We start from the raw sequence: 17,562 nt of genomic DNA, 5'->3' as shown, positions 1-17,562 counted from the left end.
TTGACCTTGATCTATGTTGGTCGCAGGTTACAACCCAAATACCTACCACAAGTTGGTATGACTTAAGATCTTGATGTCATGTAGCACTCAACCACTTTACTAAAAGCAATGTCACATATTAGTGATTTTGTGTATTGGGGATCATAACCGTCCTTATATGTTAATTTATAGGATTTTTATTATCCTTATAGATTACGTGTTTTATAACCTAAAATAAATAGACGATATAATTGTATTAAATATATAATGTTAACCTTAATTAGAAATTATGAATTTATAAGAGAAAATACAACGCCAAATAACTTAGCTGATTATATTTTAAAAGACAAAATCATAAACACATGTGTATACTATAGTCTTATTTTACCTTAATAAACTCATAATGGCAAAATAATATATTAAACACAGCCATCAGCGTCAGTGTGTAGTGAGTAATAGTGACTGGCCATTCACATAATGTAATGTTATATATGTTTAAGATGTTGTCGTAACATGTACAATATGATTATCATTTTTTAAACTATAAAAAAAATATATGCACCGATAATGTGTTACTCATATATATTATTGATATATCATTCACTATTTATATTTAATCATAGTTGATTATTTAAAAAAATAATTGAAATGAATAATAAATAATATAATATTTATGTATAAATATTTACACTAATGATAAATACGGTTTTTCTAAACCTACTCTGAAATTACAAATGTTAAGTGAATGATAAGAGGAACCTGGATGATGCTATATATTGACCTACATGGGGTTAGTTGGAATAAATAATCGCTTCCACTTTGAGTAACTTTAAAGGAGGTGGAGCTTTAAAATAGCATAGTTAACCTAATTCAAGTGAATTGTTGACTATAGGTTGCTTATATTGTTTACCTAGCAACATAGAGAAGTGAATTAAGATGTGTGTACTATTGAATTTGGTGTACTATTGTTATTGGGTTTGGGTCACGGGTTTGGATACCGATCCAAATAGGAAGTACTCGATATTGATTTGGTTAGTCAATTTGGTTCATAATAATGAGAATATTAAGTTCAACTCATTTTAAATATTGGAAAGTCCAAAATTGCAATTTGGGGAGAAGATAAACTTTGTTAATTTTAAAAAATTATTCAAAAATAATTTTAAATTATATTCATTAAATATTTATCTGTATCACGTTTTAAAATCAAACTTTAATACCGCAAAGGATCTAAGTTTGTAATTGACTTGGTTCAAGTCAGATTTTTGGAGGTGAATTTGTGGCTCACATGTTAATCATTGAAATTTTGGCTTTACTCAATGGTGCAAAAACTTTATTACTTGTATTAAGTCTCTAATAGATATTCTGTCTTAACTCTTAATCTAATACTTGTGGAAATATCATACACCCTACGTAGAAAATATTTTTACATTCTTTTGTAATCAATAGTTTTTTTATTTTGTAGTAATAACTAAATGATCAACATACAATACTAATAATAAGTGTGAAGGGAGGAGAAAAAAGTGTTGGAATATTATTATTCTTCCGTCATAAAGCATAATTGTCAAATTTGAAAGGTGGGAAGTAAGTTGGGTTGGTGACCAACAGAATAGAATATATAGAGTAGAGATTCACTTATTTTAAGAGTAGGTTTTTTAAACTTACTTCTCATTCTAGTTATCAATTTTATGGATATCTAAAGTATTAGATCTACTTACTAATTGAAACAATTAAATTTTCCTAAAATTAATGACTAGGATGGGGAGTAAGTTTAAAAAACTTACTTCTTTGAGTAAGTGAATCCCTCCTCATATATATGAGATGAATAAATCACTTTTTCTAATTATGTAAAATCTTATTAGATCCTCAGAAAAATAAAAAACCAATAATTCAATTTTAATAAGTAACATTTATTGAAAGGGATAATCAAACACCTTAAAATAGATTAATTTCTTACCTATATAATGACAATGAATACTCTTAATATTTAATATTACAAAAAACTCATTATGACATATCCACTTCCCATATATAAGAGAAGCTTTATTTCGCGACATAAGCTGGTGGAAAAGCTTGAGAAATAGGAGTCGGAAATTAGATTAAATTTGAAGTGTTGATAAAATTTATTATTAGCATATTGATGTGTATAAAACATTAAAAAAAAATCTATTTTTGATTTCTTAACATTCTCTCTTATTTGGTCTTTCTTGCATAGACAAGTGAAAAGGTTTATCAATGAAAATAACTCATGAAACTAATGTTAGACTTTTAAAACTTTTGAGCTTTTAATGGTTCATAAGAACCCCTTAATTTAGGACATTGACATTATGACATTCACATGTGATAGAAGAATTGAGTAAAGAAGACCCGGTTCCATTTGTGTTTCCATGTATGTACTTTCTAGTTACATTTCTGGTTGCTTTTGTTCTCACCTCTCCGACTTTCCTTTATGCGTTCCTTGATGATTAGGAACTCAATTTCCTTCATTCTCTATACGACACTACACTTTCATTTCTCAACCATCAGTACTTCTATAATTCTCACTTTGTATTTCTATTCATGAGATAGCAAAGAATGGATTGAATGCAATATTTTTTCAATAAATGAGTGCCTCAATTTATAGGAGAGTTTAGAAGGAGTTATTGGAGAAAGTAACTCCTCTACTTTCACGGAAACTACCCATGAAGTGAGAGGGGAGAGAGTTAACAACACCTCTACTAGTTTGATCCATCAATTGTCAATCATTACATTAGGCACTTTCATTCAAACTAGTAACTACCAAGAACATGGACCACTAATTAGAATTAATCTAACAATCTCTCACCTGGTCCATGTGATGACTTGAAGATTCATGACTTTAATTGAATCTTACAAATCATCATCATTAATTGAATTGAAATGGTTGAATCATGTCACTTACAAATTATATGAGGCAACCTGACCCCTTCTATGTATTATAATAAACTCAACTCAACCAACTTTAATTTGAGTCTTCATTTACCTTTCGGAGATTCACCAAGTTATCTCATCAAAACCATACAAGTACAATCTTTAATTATGGAAATGAAATTTTCATTGAATTCAAATGTGTCATACAATGATTAGCAAACATCTATACATATATACATCAGGTAATATCACATTAACAAAGACTTATCTATAATGATCATCCTTTCTACATGGTTAATGTAAATTTTGGGCGGCAATCCCTTAGTTAACGGATCCACTACCATTAGAACGGTACCAATATGCTCTATAGACACTTTTTTATTTTGTACTTCTTCTTTAACTGACAGGAACTTTAAATCCATATTTTGGCACCTCTCGAATATCTGTCATTCTTAGAGAAGAATATAGTTGTAGAATTATCACAATAAAACTTCAGCGGCCTAGCTACACTGTCTGTAATGCCAAACCCTGAAGTAAAGTTCTGCAACCACAACGTATGATTTGTAGCCTCAAAACATGCCATAAACTCAGCCTTCATGGTGGACATAGCAATTGCAGATTGTCTACCACTTCTCCATGAAATGGCTCCTCCACCCATTAGGAAAACATACTCAAATGTAGATTTCCTTGAGTTCACACATCCTGCATAGTATGAATCCAAATAACCGATCACCTTAAGGTGATCTGAGTTTCTATACGTGAGCATGTGATCCTTAGTGCCTTGCAAATAAATGAGAACCTTCTTTGCAGCCTTCCAGTGGTCCATTACGGGGTTACTTTGATATCAACCTAACACTCCAATAGCAAAGCTGATATCCGGCCGAGTGCATGTCTGAGCATACATTAAACTCCCAACCACTGATGCATATGGAATTGATTCTATTTCCTATGTTCCAAATCATTCCTTGGACATTGTTTTTTTTACTAAATTTGTCCTCTTTCTAGATTGAAACAATTCATGTGGAGTACTTTTCCATTTTGAATCTCTCTAATACCTTACTGAAATATGCTTTCTGAGACAATCCTAACAATCCTTGTGATCTATCACAGAATATTTATATTTCTATCATATATGATGCCTCACCTATATCCTTCATTTCAAAATTATTAGAGAGAAACTTTTTTACAGTATGTAACAATCCTTTTATTATTTGCAGCAACCAGAATGTCATCAACATATATGATTAACATTATAAACTTGCTCCCACTAACTTTCATGTAGATACACTAGTCAACAATGTTTTCCACAAACACATATGACGTAATGATATCATTAAATTTTATATACCATTGTCTAGAAGTTTGTTTAAGTCTGTATATTGACTTATTTAATTTACACACTAGATTTTCCTTTCATGCGGTCAAGAACCCTTCAGGTTGGTTCATATAAACTTTTTCGTTTAAGTCACCATTCAGAAAAGTGGGTTTTACATCCATTTGGTGAAGCTATAAGTCATAATGAGCCACAAAAGCCATAACAATTTTTAAATAATCTTTCTTAGATACTAGATGGAAAGTTTCTTTGTAATCAATGCCCTCTTTTTGAGTGAAACCTTTGGCGACAAGTCTAGCCTTATATCTTTCAATGTTGTCTTTCGAGTCACACTTGGTCTTAAAGACCCATTTACGACCAACTTGTTTTGAACTCTCATGCAACTACACTAGATCCCAAACTTTATTATCGTCTATTGATTTCAACTCTTCTTTCATAACATTGAGCCATTTTTCAGAATTGTCACTTTCCATGGCTTGTATGAATGAGACTGAATCATTATCAATGTTCAAGTCACAATCATGTTCAAGTGAATATACAATATAATCGTCATAAATAGTTGGTCTTCTTTGCCTTCTAGACCTTCTTAACATTATTTCTTGCGGTTCTTCCATCACTTGATCATCAATGACTTCATTAATCGGCTCGTTAACTATTTGTTCATCCTATGGGTTTTGGATATTATCTTGTTGTCTCTATGTGTTATTTGACAGTAATATAACTAGAGGAACAACAACATCAGGAGACGTCTTCAGTGAAGAAGATTCATTAGAAGTCTCCATAATATCCACCTTTCGTGATTTATCATTCCCACTAGTTTGACCATTCCCAATGAACCTAGCATTTCCAGACTCAACTATTCTCGTACTATGGTTAGGACAATAAAATTTGTACCCTTTGACTTTTCCGGATAGCCGATAAAGAAACTACTAATGGTTCTTGCATCAAGCTTCTTTTCATGTGGGTTGTACACTTTTACTTTTGCTGGACAACCCCAAACATGAAGATGACTCAAACTAGGTTTCCTACCAGTCCATAACTCATAGGGAGTTTTAGGAACTGCCTTAATGAGAATCCTATTTAGTAGATATGCAGCGGTCCTTATTGCGGACATCCACAACGATAAAGGTACATCACAATGACTCAACATTGACCTAACCATTTTCATTAGAGTACGATTTCGTCTTTCAGCTACACCATTTTGTTGAGGCGCGTAAGACATAGTGTATTGAGCATATATGCCTCGACTTTCGAGAAACTTTGCAAATGGTCCTGGACGTTGTTCATTCTCATTATATTTGTCATAATATTCACCACCTCTATCAGACCTCACAACATTAACCTTCTTTTTAAGTTGCCTTTCAACTTCATCAATGAATATCTTTAGGACATCCAATGATTGAAATTTTTCATGCAACAAATATATGTAGCAATAACGTGAGTAATCGTCTATAAAAGTGATGAAATACTTTTCACCACTCCAAGATGGAACATCAAAAAGACCACAAATATATGTGTGTATTAATTCAAGAAGTTTGCTACTTCTTGTGGTTGAGTTATTTGATATGTGTTTAGTTTGTTTTCCTTTAATACAATCTAAACAAATATCACAATCGCCAAAATCCAAAAGAGGTAAAATAATTATTGTTTCTTTGGATATATGACCTAATCTTTTATGCTACAAGTAAGCAGAATTCTTATCAAAATCTTTAAGTTTGCCACCAACATCATGTTTAACATTAAATAAAGATTCCTTAAATTTAAAATCAAGATTGAAGCTATATAAACCATTCATTAATGTACTAGAACCGAAATAGTATGAATGTTCACATAATTTAAAACTAGAATGCTCAATCTTAAAATTAAAACACATACAATCCAACATAGCAACATAAACTAAGTTCCTGGAACATTGAGGAACATAAAGAGAATTTTTTAGATCTAAATAGTTTTCATTATCTAGGATCAATCTGTATGTCCCAATTCCATGAACTCGTGTCTTCATTATGTTCCTCATGTAAAGAAACTTTTCAGTTTTCTAGGTTCAAATTTAAAGGAATTTCTGCACAATACGTGACACAAGAGTTGTTGCACCAGAGTCTAACCACCAAATATTATTAGGAACCTCAATAAGAAATGATTCATCTATAACGGAAATAAAATGTTTACCTTTCTTTTCGAACCATTTCTTCATTTTAGGACAATCCTTCTTATAATGTTCATTCTTCTTACAAAAGAAACACTTCATTTCTTTATGGATTTTCCCTTCTTTAATGAGTATTTTTTCCTTCCTTTTTCTTTATTCCTATAGCTTAAATTTGTTGATGCTACATGGCTCCTTAATTTTCTTTACCCCCACCCCCCACCCCTATCCTCTTGAACGAGCATGACATTTACTTCCTGAGAATTCTATTTCTCATTTATGGTGTTATAGTTTGCCTGGAATTGGCCAAAATCAACAGGAAGGGAGTTAATGATGAACTATACGAAGAATGCTTCTATCACCTTCATCCTCATGCCTTTCATTTTCGCAGCCATATTTGCCATACTAGTTACATGATCATGAATGGGCTGTAACCGGTCAAACTTCTTGGTCGTTAGCTCTGTCATGAGATTTCCTACCACAAACTTATCAGTAATGTATGATTGTGAGTACTCCTTTATCATTCTTATAAATTCTCTTGCATTATTCGTCTTAGACACAGACGGCTTGACATTGTCAGAGATTGTCATTTTCATAAAGCTAAGACTCAACATGTTTGACCGCTCCCAAATCTCATATAAAGTCTTGTTTGCCTCCGAGATGGTCTCAATTATGGTTGGTACATTATCCATAATGATGGCCAAGTCCAACTCCATAACACCAGTGAGAACTAGATTTGTTCAGACTAATCAGCATAATTCAGTTCGTTGATCTTGACACATTTGTTGCCTAAGGAAAATGCATTAAATGAAGCTGAAATAAGACATGCTCACACTTTAATGCTTTGAATAAACTTTATGGATTCAAACAAACTTTTATTCATGCACTTAATTTATCTTAGGATAAAACTTAAATGCATTAAAATTTTATTAATGATGCCCAATATTATACTATAATGGGTAATTAATCATACTTTTTAAACATGCATGTTATATTTGGATAAATGAGCACAAACAAGTATGTTTAAAACTTTAATGTCATTAGATACATGCAGTGATCCACCATTGGATGATCAAAATATGTGTTATAATTAATGAACAAACTCAATTAATTATCCTTGCAAAATCATAATCTTAATTACATGCAATGATCCATCTTTGGGTGATCAAAATATGCATCATAATTAATAAATAAACATAATTTATTTTCCTTATGACATCATAATCTTTACTGTAATTGATGTCCACTTAAATCATTATCATCAATTTGATACATCTAACATTCATGTTAGAGGAGTATTGAATTTAACATTCTTATAAAAGTAGCATCACCCCAAACAAATAACTTGCATATTATACTAAAATATGTTATTTCCATTCTTAAAAGATTGATATGAGAAAATAATGTTGTATTGTTACTTTGGAAGTCACAATATAAAATTGAATAGTAAACACGTTTCCAATTTAGTAATAAAATTAAAACATGATTCTCAAATCATTTTACATTCAAAGTATGTGTACTATGGATGCATATTTATTCATGTATACATTATTCATTACTAGAAATACAAGGAATGTCATAATGTCCATAATCTAGGCATTATGACATTCACATGTGATAGAAAAATAGAGTAAGGAATATCGGATTTCATTTGTATTTCCCTGTATGTACTTCCTGATTGCCTTTCTGGTTGTTTTTGTTCTCACCTCTCCGACTTTCCTCTATGCATTCCTTGATGATTAGGAACTCAGTTTCCTTCCTTCTCTATATAGCACTACACTTTCCTTTCTCAATCATTAGTGCTTCTATAATTCTCACTTTGTATTTTTATTCACGAGATAGCAAAAAATGGATTGAATGAGATGTTTTTCCAATGCATGAACGCATCTATTTATAGGAGAGTTTAGGAGGAGTTATGGAGAAAGTAACTCATCCACTTTCACGGAAACTACCCATGAAGTGAGAGAGGAGGGAGTTAACAATATCCCACTACTTTGATCATCAATTGTCAACCATCATCACATTAGGCACTTTCATTCAAACTAGTAACTTCCAAGAACATGAACCACTAATTAGAATTAATCTAACAACTAATGTCTTAAAGTTTTAGTTCAAGACGTGATGTCTCTATCCTTCCCATACCCCGACAATAATTTAACTCCTGGATTGTTGGAGGCTCCTCTATCGCAATTTGGTCCAACAAGTGGTATCAAAGCCGATAATTCAACTGAGATATGATCGACTTAAGGGGAAGTGCACCAGAAAGTATGATATCCACACTTTAAGGAGAGATTGTTGGGTTTACTCAAGTGTAAAGCCACACATTAGATATGCGGGGATGAGTGAAAAAGTTTATAAATGAAAAATGCGTATAGAACTAATGTCTTAAGATTTTGGTTTAAGATGTGGTGTCTTACTTGTGACTTTCCACTTTTCTCATTCTTTGATAACAATAGAACTCTCTGATCGTTGGAGGTTCCACTGTCACAGTCTGGTTCAACTTTCTCTTATATCTTTTATTTTTTAAATAGGTCAATCAACCTTATTTCTACAAAAACTCGAGGTGAAAATAAAAAATATCATATAAAAGGGAAAAGAGGTAATAAATGCATAATAATATTATGAAGGAAAACTTTAACGAATGTCCATGAAAGAGAAATGTTAACATAGTTTTTTGATTAGAAAGTGTACCCCTCGATTTTTTATATTACTTTAGTTTTTCTTCCCAAAATTATTGTTGTTTTATAATTTAAAAGTTTTCTAAGAAAATTCAATTATACTATCATTTATTAATTGTACATATTATCTTTTATTGTCAATTAATTCAATTTTGTTCTCTCTTAGAATCTCATAAAATAAATAGGGATGTTTAAATTTAAAAAAATACAATCTAATAATTTTTTCATATATATATATTAACCTTTGAAAGGATGAATACTTATATGTTATAAAACTTTTTATATTTTGATTTTTCATGTTATTTGATAGCTATTGAGTTATATAAAGTCGATATATTTATATTTTACGTTTCAATTGTACTCTTACTTATTAATCCTATTTTTACTTTGTATTTTACCACTTTTAATTAAATATCTCATATATATTAAATGAAATTATTTTGCTCAAATTATTACCTTATAGATTATTTTTTTAAACTTTGATATTACCTTAAATACACAAAAGTGTTGGCTGTGCATAAAATAAGTTATATTAAGTATACAAGAATAAATAATTTTCTCAAGATAAGTTATTTCTTTCAATCATTTTTTTAGTTATTAAATATATTTTTATAAAAAAGAATTAAATAAAACACATATCATGAATTTAATGACTTCAAGAAAAAATAATGTTCTGTTTATATTTAATATTGTATTATTACTATAATTCGATATTCAATCCAATATTTTTTTTAAGTGTGCTTCTATATTAATTGTATGTACTTAGATAAATGAAAATAATGCATGTACAAAAGAACAAAGATTCTCTCTATTAATGGAGATGCAAATATATGTTTTTGCACTTGTTTGTAGTATTAAAAGTGTAATTTTATTATAATCAAAAGGATAAATGTGTCATTGGAAATTGCATTTCCTTTTGTTTTATGAAACACTTGTTTCTCCATTAATAGAGAGGATCGAAACTCGTACAAAAGAATGAAAATCATGCAAATACAGAATGTAATATTTATGCACTGACAATATAAAGAATTATACACGATCGGTGCATCATCTACCTTTCATTTATATTATTTTTTAAAAAGTTAAAGATCATTGTAAATAAATAATAGATAATATAATAATAATGTAAAAAACTAATAAACTGTTAGTGTATATGTGTTTTCTCATGTTGAAATTATTTTAGTATGATAATCTTTGAATTAAAGTCTATAATTAACTTGCACACTTTTCATAAATTTTCTTTGTCATATAAAATTACTTCCTCTAAATTATCACATCATTTTCCGATGAATTAGAAATGCATTAATCATAGAAATGTACGAGAATAGACGTTTATTTTCCACATAATTAATGATAGACGTGTAATATTTACTCACGTTTAATACAAAAATTTATACACTGTTATTAGTTGATGTATTATCTTTCATTCATTTGTATTATTTTTTGAAGTGTGAATAATAATTAAACATGAATGATAAATAATGTAGTAACAATAACAATATACAAAACTTATACATTGTTGATAGATACATTTTCCCCCTCATAATCATATGTGTATTCTTTTCTTTACCCATATTTCAAATCTAGAGTGATGACATCTACTATATTAAAAAGTGTCACTGTTTGTGACTGATTAGAAAAATATTAAAACTTTAAAATTTTAACTTAAATAGATTTTTTCAACCAATCATAAGTGAAAGATAAAATAATACACATTTTAGGATAAAAGATATGCTCCCAAATCGACAACCATGAATCTCATATCCTCAAACCTCATATAATTAAATATTATACTATCCTTGACTCAATTTATTATTATAGACAAAATTTAAGTAAATATTAAATTGTGTAAAATTTTGATATAATTTGACTATAATACTCATTTTTAAATTCACATTGAAAACTACATTAGAGAAAAATAGAGAAATAAAGAATAAAAAATATGAGTAATATAAGTACAATATAAATGTATGTTATATTTATAATATGGAAAAATAAAAATCACAAAATAATAATAATAGAGTAGTAGTTATATCAAGTTTCATCATAAAAAATGGTATCTTGCTAAGTAAAATGTCATGAATCATGAAGATCTTTTGGTATTTTTTTTCTTTGAAGTTTGAAAATTTTAAACTCAAGAAGTTGAAGAATTTTCTATGGTTTTGATAAACTCGAATCATAAATACAAAAGGGTTTACGTTATATGCATAATTAATACTCAAGGTCCAATTTCACATGAATTTACTAAGTTAAAATATTAAATAATATAACCTTTTACCCATTGCTATATATTACATTGAACCAACATAGAAGTCTGACCCTATTTTTCAAAATAATAAAATCAATATTTTAAAATTCTCCAACATCAAACTCTCACACAAATTGAGTATAGTGGTCCAGTACCATTTAATGACTTGGATAATTTTTGGTACATAAAAAAACATAATAATTCCCATTTATAAATAGGAGTGAAACTCATTGGGATGAGACAAGTGAGACCTTGCCTTCAATAGCCCACTCAAGAATATCTTTTATCTCGCAAATTTTTTCGCTCTATATATTACTTATTTTGATTGGTTAAAACAATATATTTAAGTTAAAAGTTTAATAGTTAAGTCTATTTCTAACAAATCACAATAAGTAATGTATGAAGTGGCATAACAATTTTTGAGATAGAAGATGTGATCTCATTTAAATCTATCGCCACTTAAGAATACGCTTAGGTTTTGTTTTGGAATTATGAGGGAAAGAGAATGAGATATATCAAAGGTTTATGAAAGGGGAGGAAAGGAAGAGAAAAGGAAAGAAACTATTTCTCCAGAGTAAGAAATTTAGATAAGGAAGGGTAAACTAATAATAATGTAAAAATATTTTTTATCTTTACTTCAAAAATGTAATTAACAATTAGAAATGAACAATAATATATAATTATATAATATTACTAAAAATATTTAGCTATTTTAATATTTTATCTCCAAAAAAACTTCAAATCAGATGAACTTTAAAAATAGACACACGAGGTTTTGGAGGGAAAAATCCTCTAAAACTTTCTCATCTCCCTCATCCATCTCCAAACAAGAGGAAATGTTTTCCAAAGCCATCATTTCCCCTCCAAAATCCCACTTCTAAACAAAACCTTAGAGTTATGCCTAATTATTTGTTGTAACAAAATAAATATAATTAGCTTAAGAAACTTAGTTTTTATCGTTGAATTTTTTGTACTAAAATACTCAGTAGTATAAGATCAAAACTTAGGGTTCACCAGAATATAAAAATAATAATAAACTTACCATCAACGGTTCATACGTGGTTTCTATTTTTGAGTGCGTAACTGAAGTTATTCCTTTCTTTCATGTATAAATGCAAAGGGACCATGCACTCATCTCTTATCCAAAAGCTAAAAAATAATAAAATGAAAGGGAACAGAGGAAGAGTGTCTGCAGAGTAGAAAAAAATTACATACATAATTCATAAAATGACTAAAATATTAAATGTTCAATTCCTGAGAAAGATATTTGATGGAAAAAACAATCACACACCAATGGGAAGAGTGTGTGCAAAGTAGAAAAGAATAATAGACAAGTGTACGATATCATTGGATTTCTAAAATGACTAAAATGTCAAATGTTCGAATTGATTTTTGAGAACGATGAGTGTGTGCAAAGTAGAAAAGAATAACAGACAAGTGTACGGTATCATTGGATTCCTAAAATGTCAAATGTTTGATTTGATTTCTGAGAGCGACACTTGATAGGAAAACCAATCATACCTTATGAAAATTATTAGTTCCTTATTCATAGAGTGAAAATATACTATTGATTATACATAATAAAAAAATAGTTATCATTCCAAAAATCATAGCACCATAAATGTGAAAACGTGCATTCCTATCACATATTATTAATACTAATGTATATAGCTGGTTACAGATAAGTTAGATACAACTTGGTATTTAATTCATACCACTTGTTTTTGAAAGGGAAAGTGGATTAATTTATGAGTTGAAGAAAATCATGCATTAAATTAAAATTAAATTTCATGACAATGCAAAATCCAGCCATATGGTGGATGGATAGTGATAAGCACGATATTTTTTGTTGTAAAAAAACCAATTTACAATTGGTAGGTGGTGGAAAACTAGGGATATATTTAATTTTTAGAACATATAAAATAAAATAAACATGGGAAGTAACAAAGTGTTATAAAAATGAGAATAAAATATATTCTGATATAAGAAGATAAATTATCTCATTCAACCTCTGAAATATTGACACATGTCATATTTAATCATTTTCTATCAAAATATTTTTAAAATTAAACAAAACAATACACATGTCATATTTTTACTGGCTGAAGTAGATACTTTATTCTGTATAAAAATATAGGAAGAAACCATAAATTTTGTTTTGGAAAATGACATTTTAGGATATTGAGATATGTTGTAATTTAACTTTCCAATGTTAAATTCTTTCATCAATATATATTAAAAAAAATTCTTAAGATAATAAATTAAGTCTCTTGTTTTGTCATACAATAGCAATTGAATCTTAATTTCAATAAATATAATCAACTACATACAATTATCTTATGATAATGGGGTTCCTCCATCATTTTTGCTTTGGTAGCTTAAACGTTTCCCAATATTAACAAACACATGCAATGATTGAATTATGTGGGCAAGGGCACTGGTTTGTGTTGGATTCATATTTAATAGGTTTAGTGTCGGTGAATGCAAATTCAATAGGTTATGTGTGTGTGGCTTTCACTTAAGTGTCTATCCATGTGGGATGTTTGTGGGGGCATTAAATGACTTTAGATTTAGGCACATGACCTTTCTTTTGGGACATAAATGGAGGAACATGTGTTTTAAGGTCCAGTCTTGGTTAATGTGCTATTCCTTTGACTTAACTTAGTGAACCTACTTATAGATCTTTATCCTAGTCTTGCATCATGTTTCTCCCGGAGAAATGATATATTCTCCTACTAAATTATTCTACCCATAATAAAATAATATGTGTCAAATGATGATATTTTATTTGTTGATGATTAGTTTCAAGTGACATGTTACATTTTGTAAGTAGAAAGATATAATATTACTTAACTGTAGGGTCATGATTAGGACCCAAAGCAAGCTATCAAGGTCATTTCGGCTAAGCAGGTTCTCTTTCAGAAAAGAGCTCAACCCTTAATTAGATCATATTTAATAATAATGATAGTAATTCATGCAAAAGATGTTAAATCTATAGGATGCAACATCATTTTTAATTGGATTATTTTCAATATCAAAAGGATTATTTTATGAGAAAAATATATATACAGACAATGTAAGAATTTTTTACACTATCATTACATCATCCACTATTCTTTTTAAATCATCAATGACTTTTGAAAAAAAGTAAACCAAATGAAAAGTGAATGATACACTAACTATGCATAAATTTTTACACCGTTAATACATAAATATCACACTCTTATTTTATATATGTGAATGAATACTCACTTTATTTCTTATAAATTTCCATGTGATCCAAACTATTACTCAAATATCACAAATATATATCAAAATATTCTGACCTAAAGCATCCAAAAAACTAGTCATAAAAATACTAAAAATCATCTAATTCCCAAATATAGATTAGTGTACCTAATCTAGGCAAGATCATTATTTTGAATATTGCTATATCCTCATACCCACAAAAAAGTAACACATGTCACTTGTAATCCAATCATTAATAATTAAAATATTTTATTATAACACATGTCATCTTCTTGTGGATATGAGGATTAGTAGGAAGATATAGTAGGCGAATATATTATTTTCCCATTATTTTTATACCTGTCGTGCACCGATTTTCGGTAGAACACCGCTTATGATTTTTATACATGGACACAGCTGCATTTTCTCAGTTAATAAAAGCTTTTTCTTCAAGAACCAACAGGTATATATACTCCATATGAACACTTGCCAAAATATACCTCAAACCAAACAAAATGAGGCTTCCAGGTAATGGCATTTAACCTTCAACTTGACCACAAAATTCACATTCCAGCTTGTTATATACTCCAAATCTCATTCAAATTGGACACATGGAAATCATCATAACCTCGAGTTAAAACAGGATTATTTCTGCTTAATATTCCAGTTTAACTTTAGTTTGATACTTCACATGTTTTAAGCCTTGGGAGAAACAGACCTAAGAAAAGAGTTTCTGAGCACCTCCTTTTCGCCAAACACCTCGTGCAGGCAAGTTATTGTTGTCACTATCTAGACCATTTGTTATTCCAGGATCTGGTTCGGTGTGTAAATGTCCACGATCCAGAAGCGCTGAAACAGAACCATCACCAAGGCGCACTTTAAGGAATTTGGATGCTTTCTTGCGTTGCTTGCTTCCACCACCACCACCCTCTCTATTTTGACTAGATAAACTGCCAGTTAATGTTTCACTGTGCCCATTTAGCTTCGTTGTAAGTCGACTACCAGAATTTGAATTGATCTGCTGCTCGATTTTTGACTTGTCTTTGTTGGTTCGGTAATCACCCCTTGATAGTACCTCCAAGTTCTCTTCTGAAGGTTTATAACTTGATTGTAGTTGATGTACAGTGCTTAGAAAGCTATCTGCTAATCTCTCTGTGGAGTTACTACCTCTAACGTCTTGAGACTTACCTTTACTTTTCTTGGAGTTATTACTGTCTTTTCCATGGGTGCTACTGATACCACGAACCCCGCTATTTTCTCGCAAAGCATTTCTTTGCATACTAGCGTTATAAGATTGAACGAGTTCCTTCTGCTTCTGAGGATCTGGGCACAGTCTTGCCATCTCGAGTACAAGATGAGATAAGCCAAACTGCTGCACATAATCCAGATATGTATCTGTATCTATTGTGCTTTGGCGAAAATGAGAAGATATATCTTTAAACAGTGTGTATCTATCTTCATCAAAATCAAGAGCACCGCGAATCTTTTCCACCAAGGACTTGTTAGCAGAGTGAACATTTTCCACATTCAATGTGGATTGGCTGTTTGTGGGTAACTTGCTCACTGGTGCAGCAGAAATTGGAGGAAAATTGGAAATTGAACCTTCAATAGGGTTGCTCTCAGTGAGATTTGGAGCAGATGTAGAGTGAACAATTCTACCTTTGTCACGTTTATCCAGCAATGAACCAGCAGACCATTGTCCATGTACAGTTCTCTGGGTAGTCTGAATAGAATTAGCATAAGTAGATGGAGAAGCCCCACTTTTAGTTACTGTCTTCCCCTGACCAGAATTAGGTGACACTCTAGGAGCAACATTTGTTGACAATTTAGATTGTGTAGGGATACTTGATGTTTGTACCGGTACCCGACCTGCTGTAGGCCAAGCATTACCAGAATTAATAACAGATACATTTCTGTTGCCATGCCGGCGCAAACGTGCTGCCATAGTATTACTAGATGAACTTTCCAACTCATTTTTGGAATTCTGCTGGCCAGTGCTGGAAGGTGTGGCAAGCGGAGGAAAAGAAGAATCTTCTAGAGTTGCACTTATTGAGCTGTGTCCCAATGCTTGGAGGTATCTTGAAGATGGCTCAGAACCTGATGTAGCCAATGATTCGAATGGCTGGACAATAGAATCAACATCAGCATTCCCATCATCAACAGCAACTTGACCACTACTTAATGTCGATGGATCATGAAATATTTGCTCTGCATTAGCTGTCTCCAAACTGGCTTCGATGGCCATAGAAAGTTGATTTTCAGACATATCACGACGAAATGTGCTAGCTCTTCCACGACGTTGGTTCTGTTCATTACCATGTCTGTATCGAAAGCTAGTCGGTATCTGTAGAGAAACAGAGAGCTAATATAAGGGAGTGAAGCATGTAGGAAATAAACAGTTTGTCATCAACAACTAATAATATCAATAGAAACAAGATGCAAGATTAGAAAAAGTATGTACATGCCTGAAGAGCAGCATTACGCTTTGACCGTGACATTCGTCCTCCATGTTCGGTAGCATTGTGCCTCTAAAACATAAACAACGAAAATGAGCTTAAACAACAAAGAGATAAACCCTATAAGATTAAGACATGATTTTAAACTATAAAAAATAGTAACACATCCAAATGCACAAACATGAGGAATCACTAAGCAGGTGCATGTACCACACATGAAAACATCCCAAACATTTCAGTGCAAAAAAATCATTTTCCCTATAGTTCTCAAAATCGGAGCACTGGCTGCACCAACCGAGCTTAAACCAGCCAGAAACTAGTCAACCACTTGAACTGGTGGCAGTTCAATTATGGACCAGTTTAACGTCTTACATAGCAAAATACTTCAAGATAGGCCCCATGTGGTACGAACAGTGGCCTTGATGTTTGAACACCAAAATTCCACTTAACTATTATTCTTATATGCACTGAAGTTAAATTTGTGTACATTATGCCATGCTAAATATATTTGATTAATTCCTTCACCGGTTCCATGACTGGTTTGATTGTTTAGAATCATGGTGTAGGTACCAGGCCAATGATTGGGGCCCAAAAGGACAGATGCTGGATCA

The 17,562-nt window shown here is 30.9% G+C and overlaps 1 protein-coding gene across 2 annotated transcripts in view; it reads right to left on the bottom strand.

The window, feature by feature from the left end:
* Nucleotides 14,792-17,562, bottom strand: part of LOC109330157 (E3 ubiquitin-protein ligase HEL2-like) — a 5,621-nt gene continuing 2,850 nt past the window's right edge. The window contains exons 6-8 of one of the 2 annotated variants that reach the window (XR_002105636.1): nucleotides 16,961-17,023; nucleotides 15,138-16,839; nucleotides 14,793-15,096 (exon numbers count right to left, since the gene is read on the bottom strand). Coding sequence is in view for 1 of the 2 variants with exons in the window: in XM_019564210.1 (XP_019419755.1) it covers nucleotides 15,214-16,839; nucleotides 16,961-17,023 (1,689 nt within the window). In the remaining variant the exon portion in view is untranslated. Of the gene's footprint in view, nucleotides 16,840-16,960; nucleotides 17,024-17,562 lie in introns of both variants that reach the window. The other variant, XM_019564210.1, reaches the window with a different exon arrangement.

The sequence above is a fragment of the Lupinus angustifolius genome, chromosome LG16 (genome assembly GCF_001865875.1).
Source record: "Lupinus angustifolius cultivar Tanjil chromosome LG16, LupAngTanjil_v1.0, whole genome shotgun sequence".
In the NCBI taxonomy this organism is placed as follows: Eukaryota; Viridiplantae; Streptophyta; class Magnoliopsida; order Fabales; family Fabaceae; genus Lupinus; species Lupinus angustifolius.
This window is presented reverse-complemented; position numbering and strand designations above follow the sequence as displayed.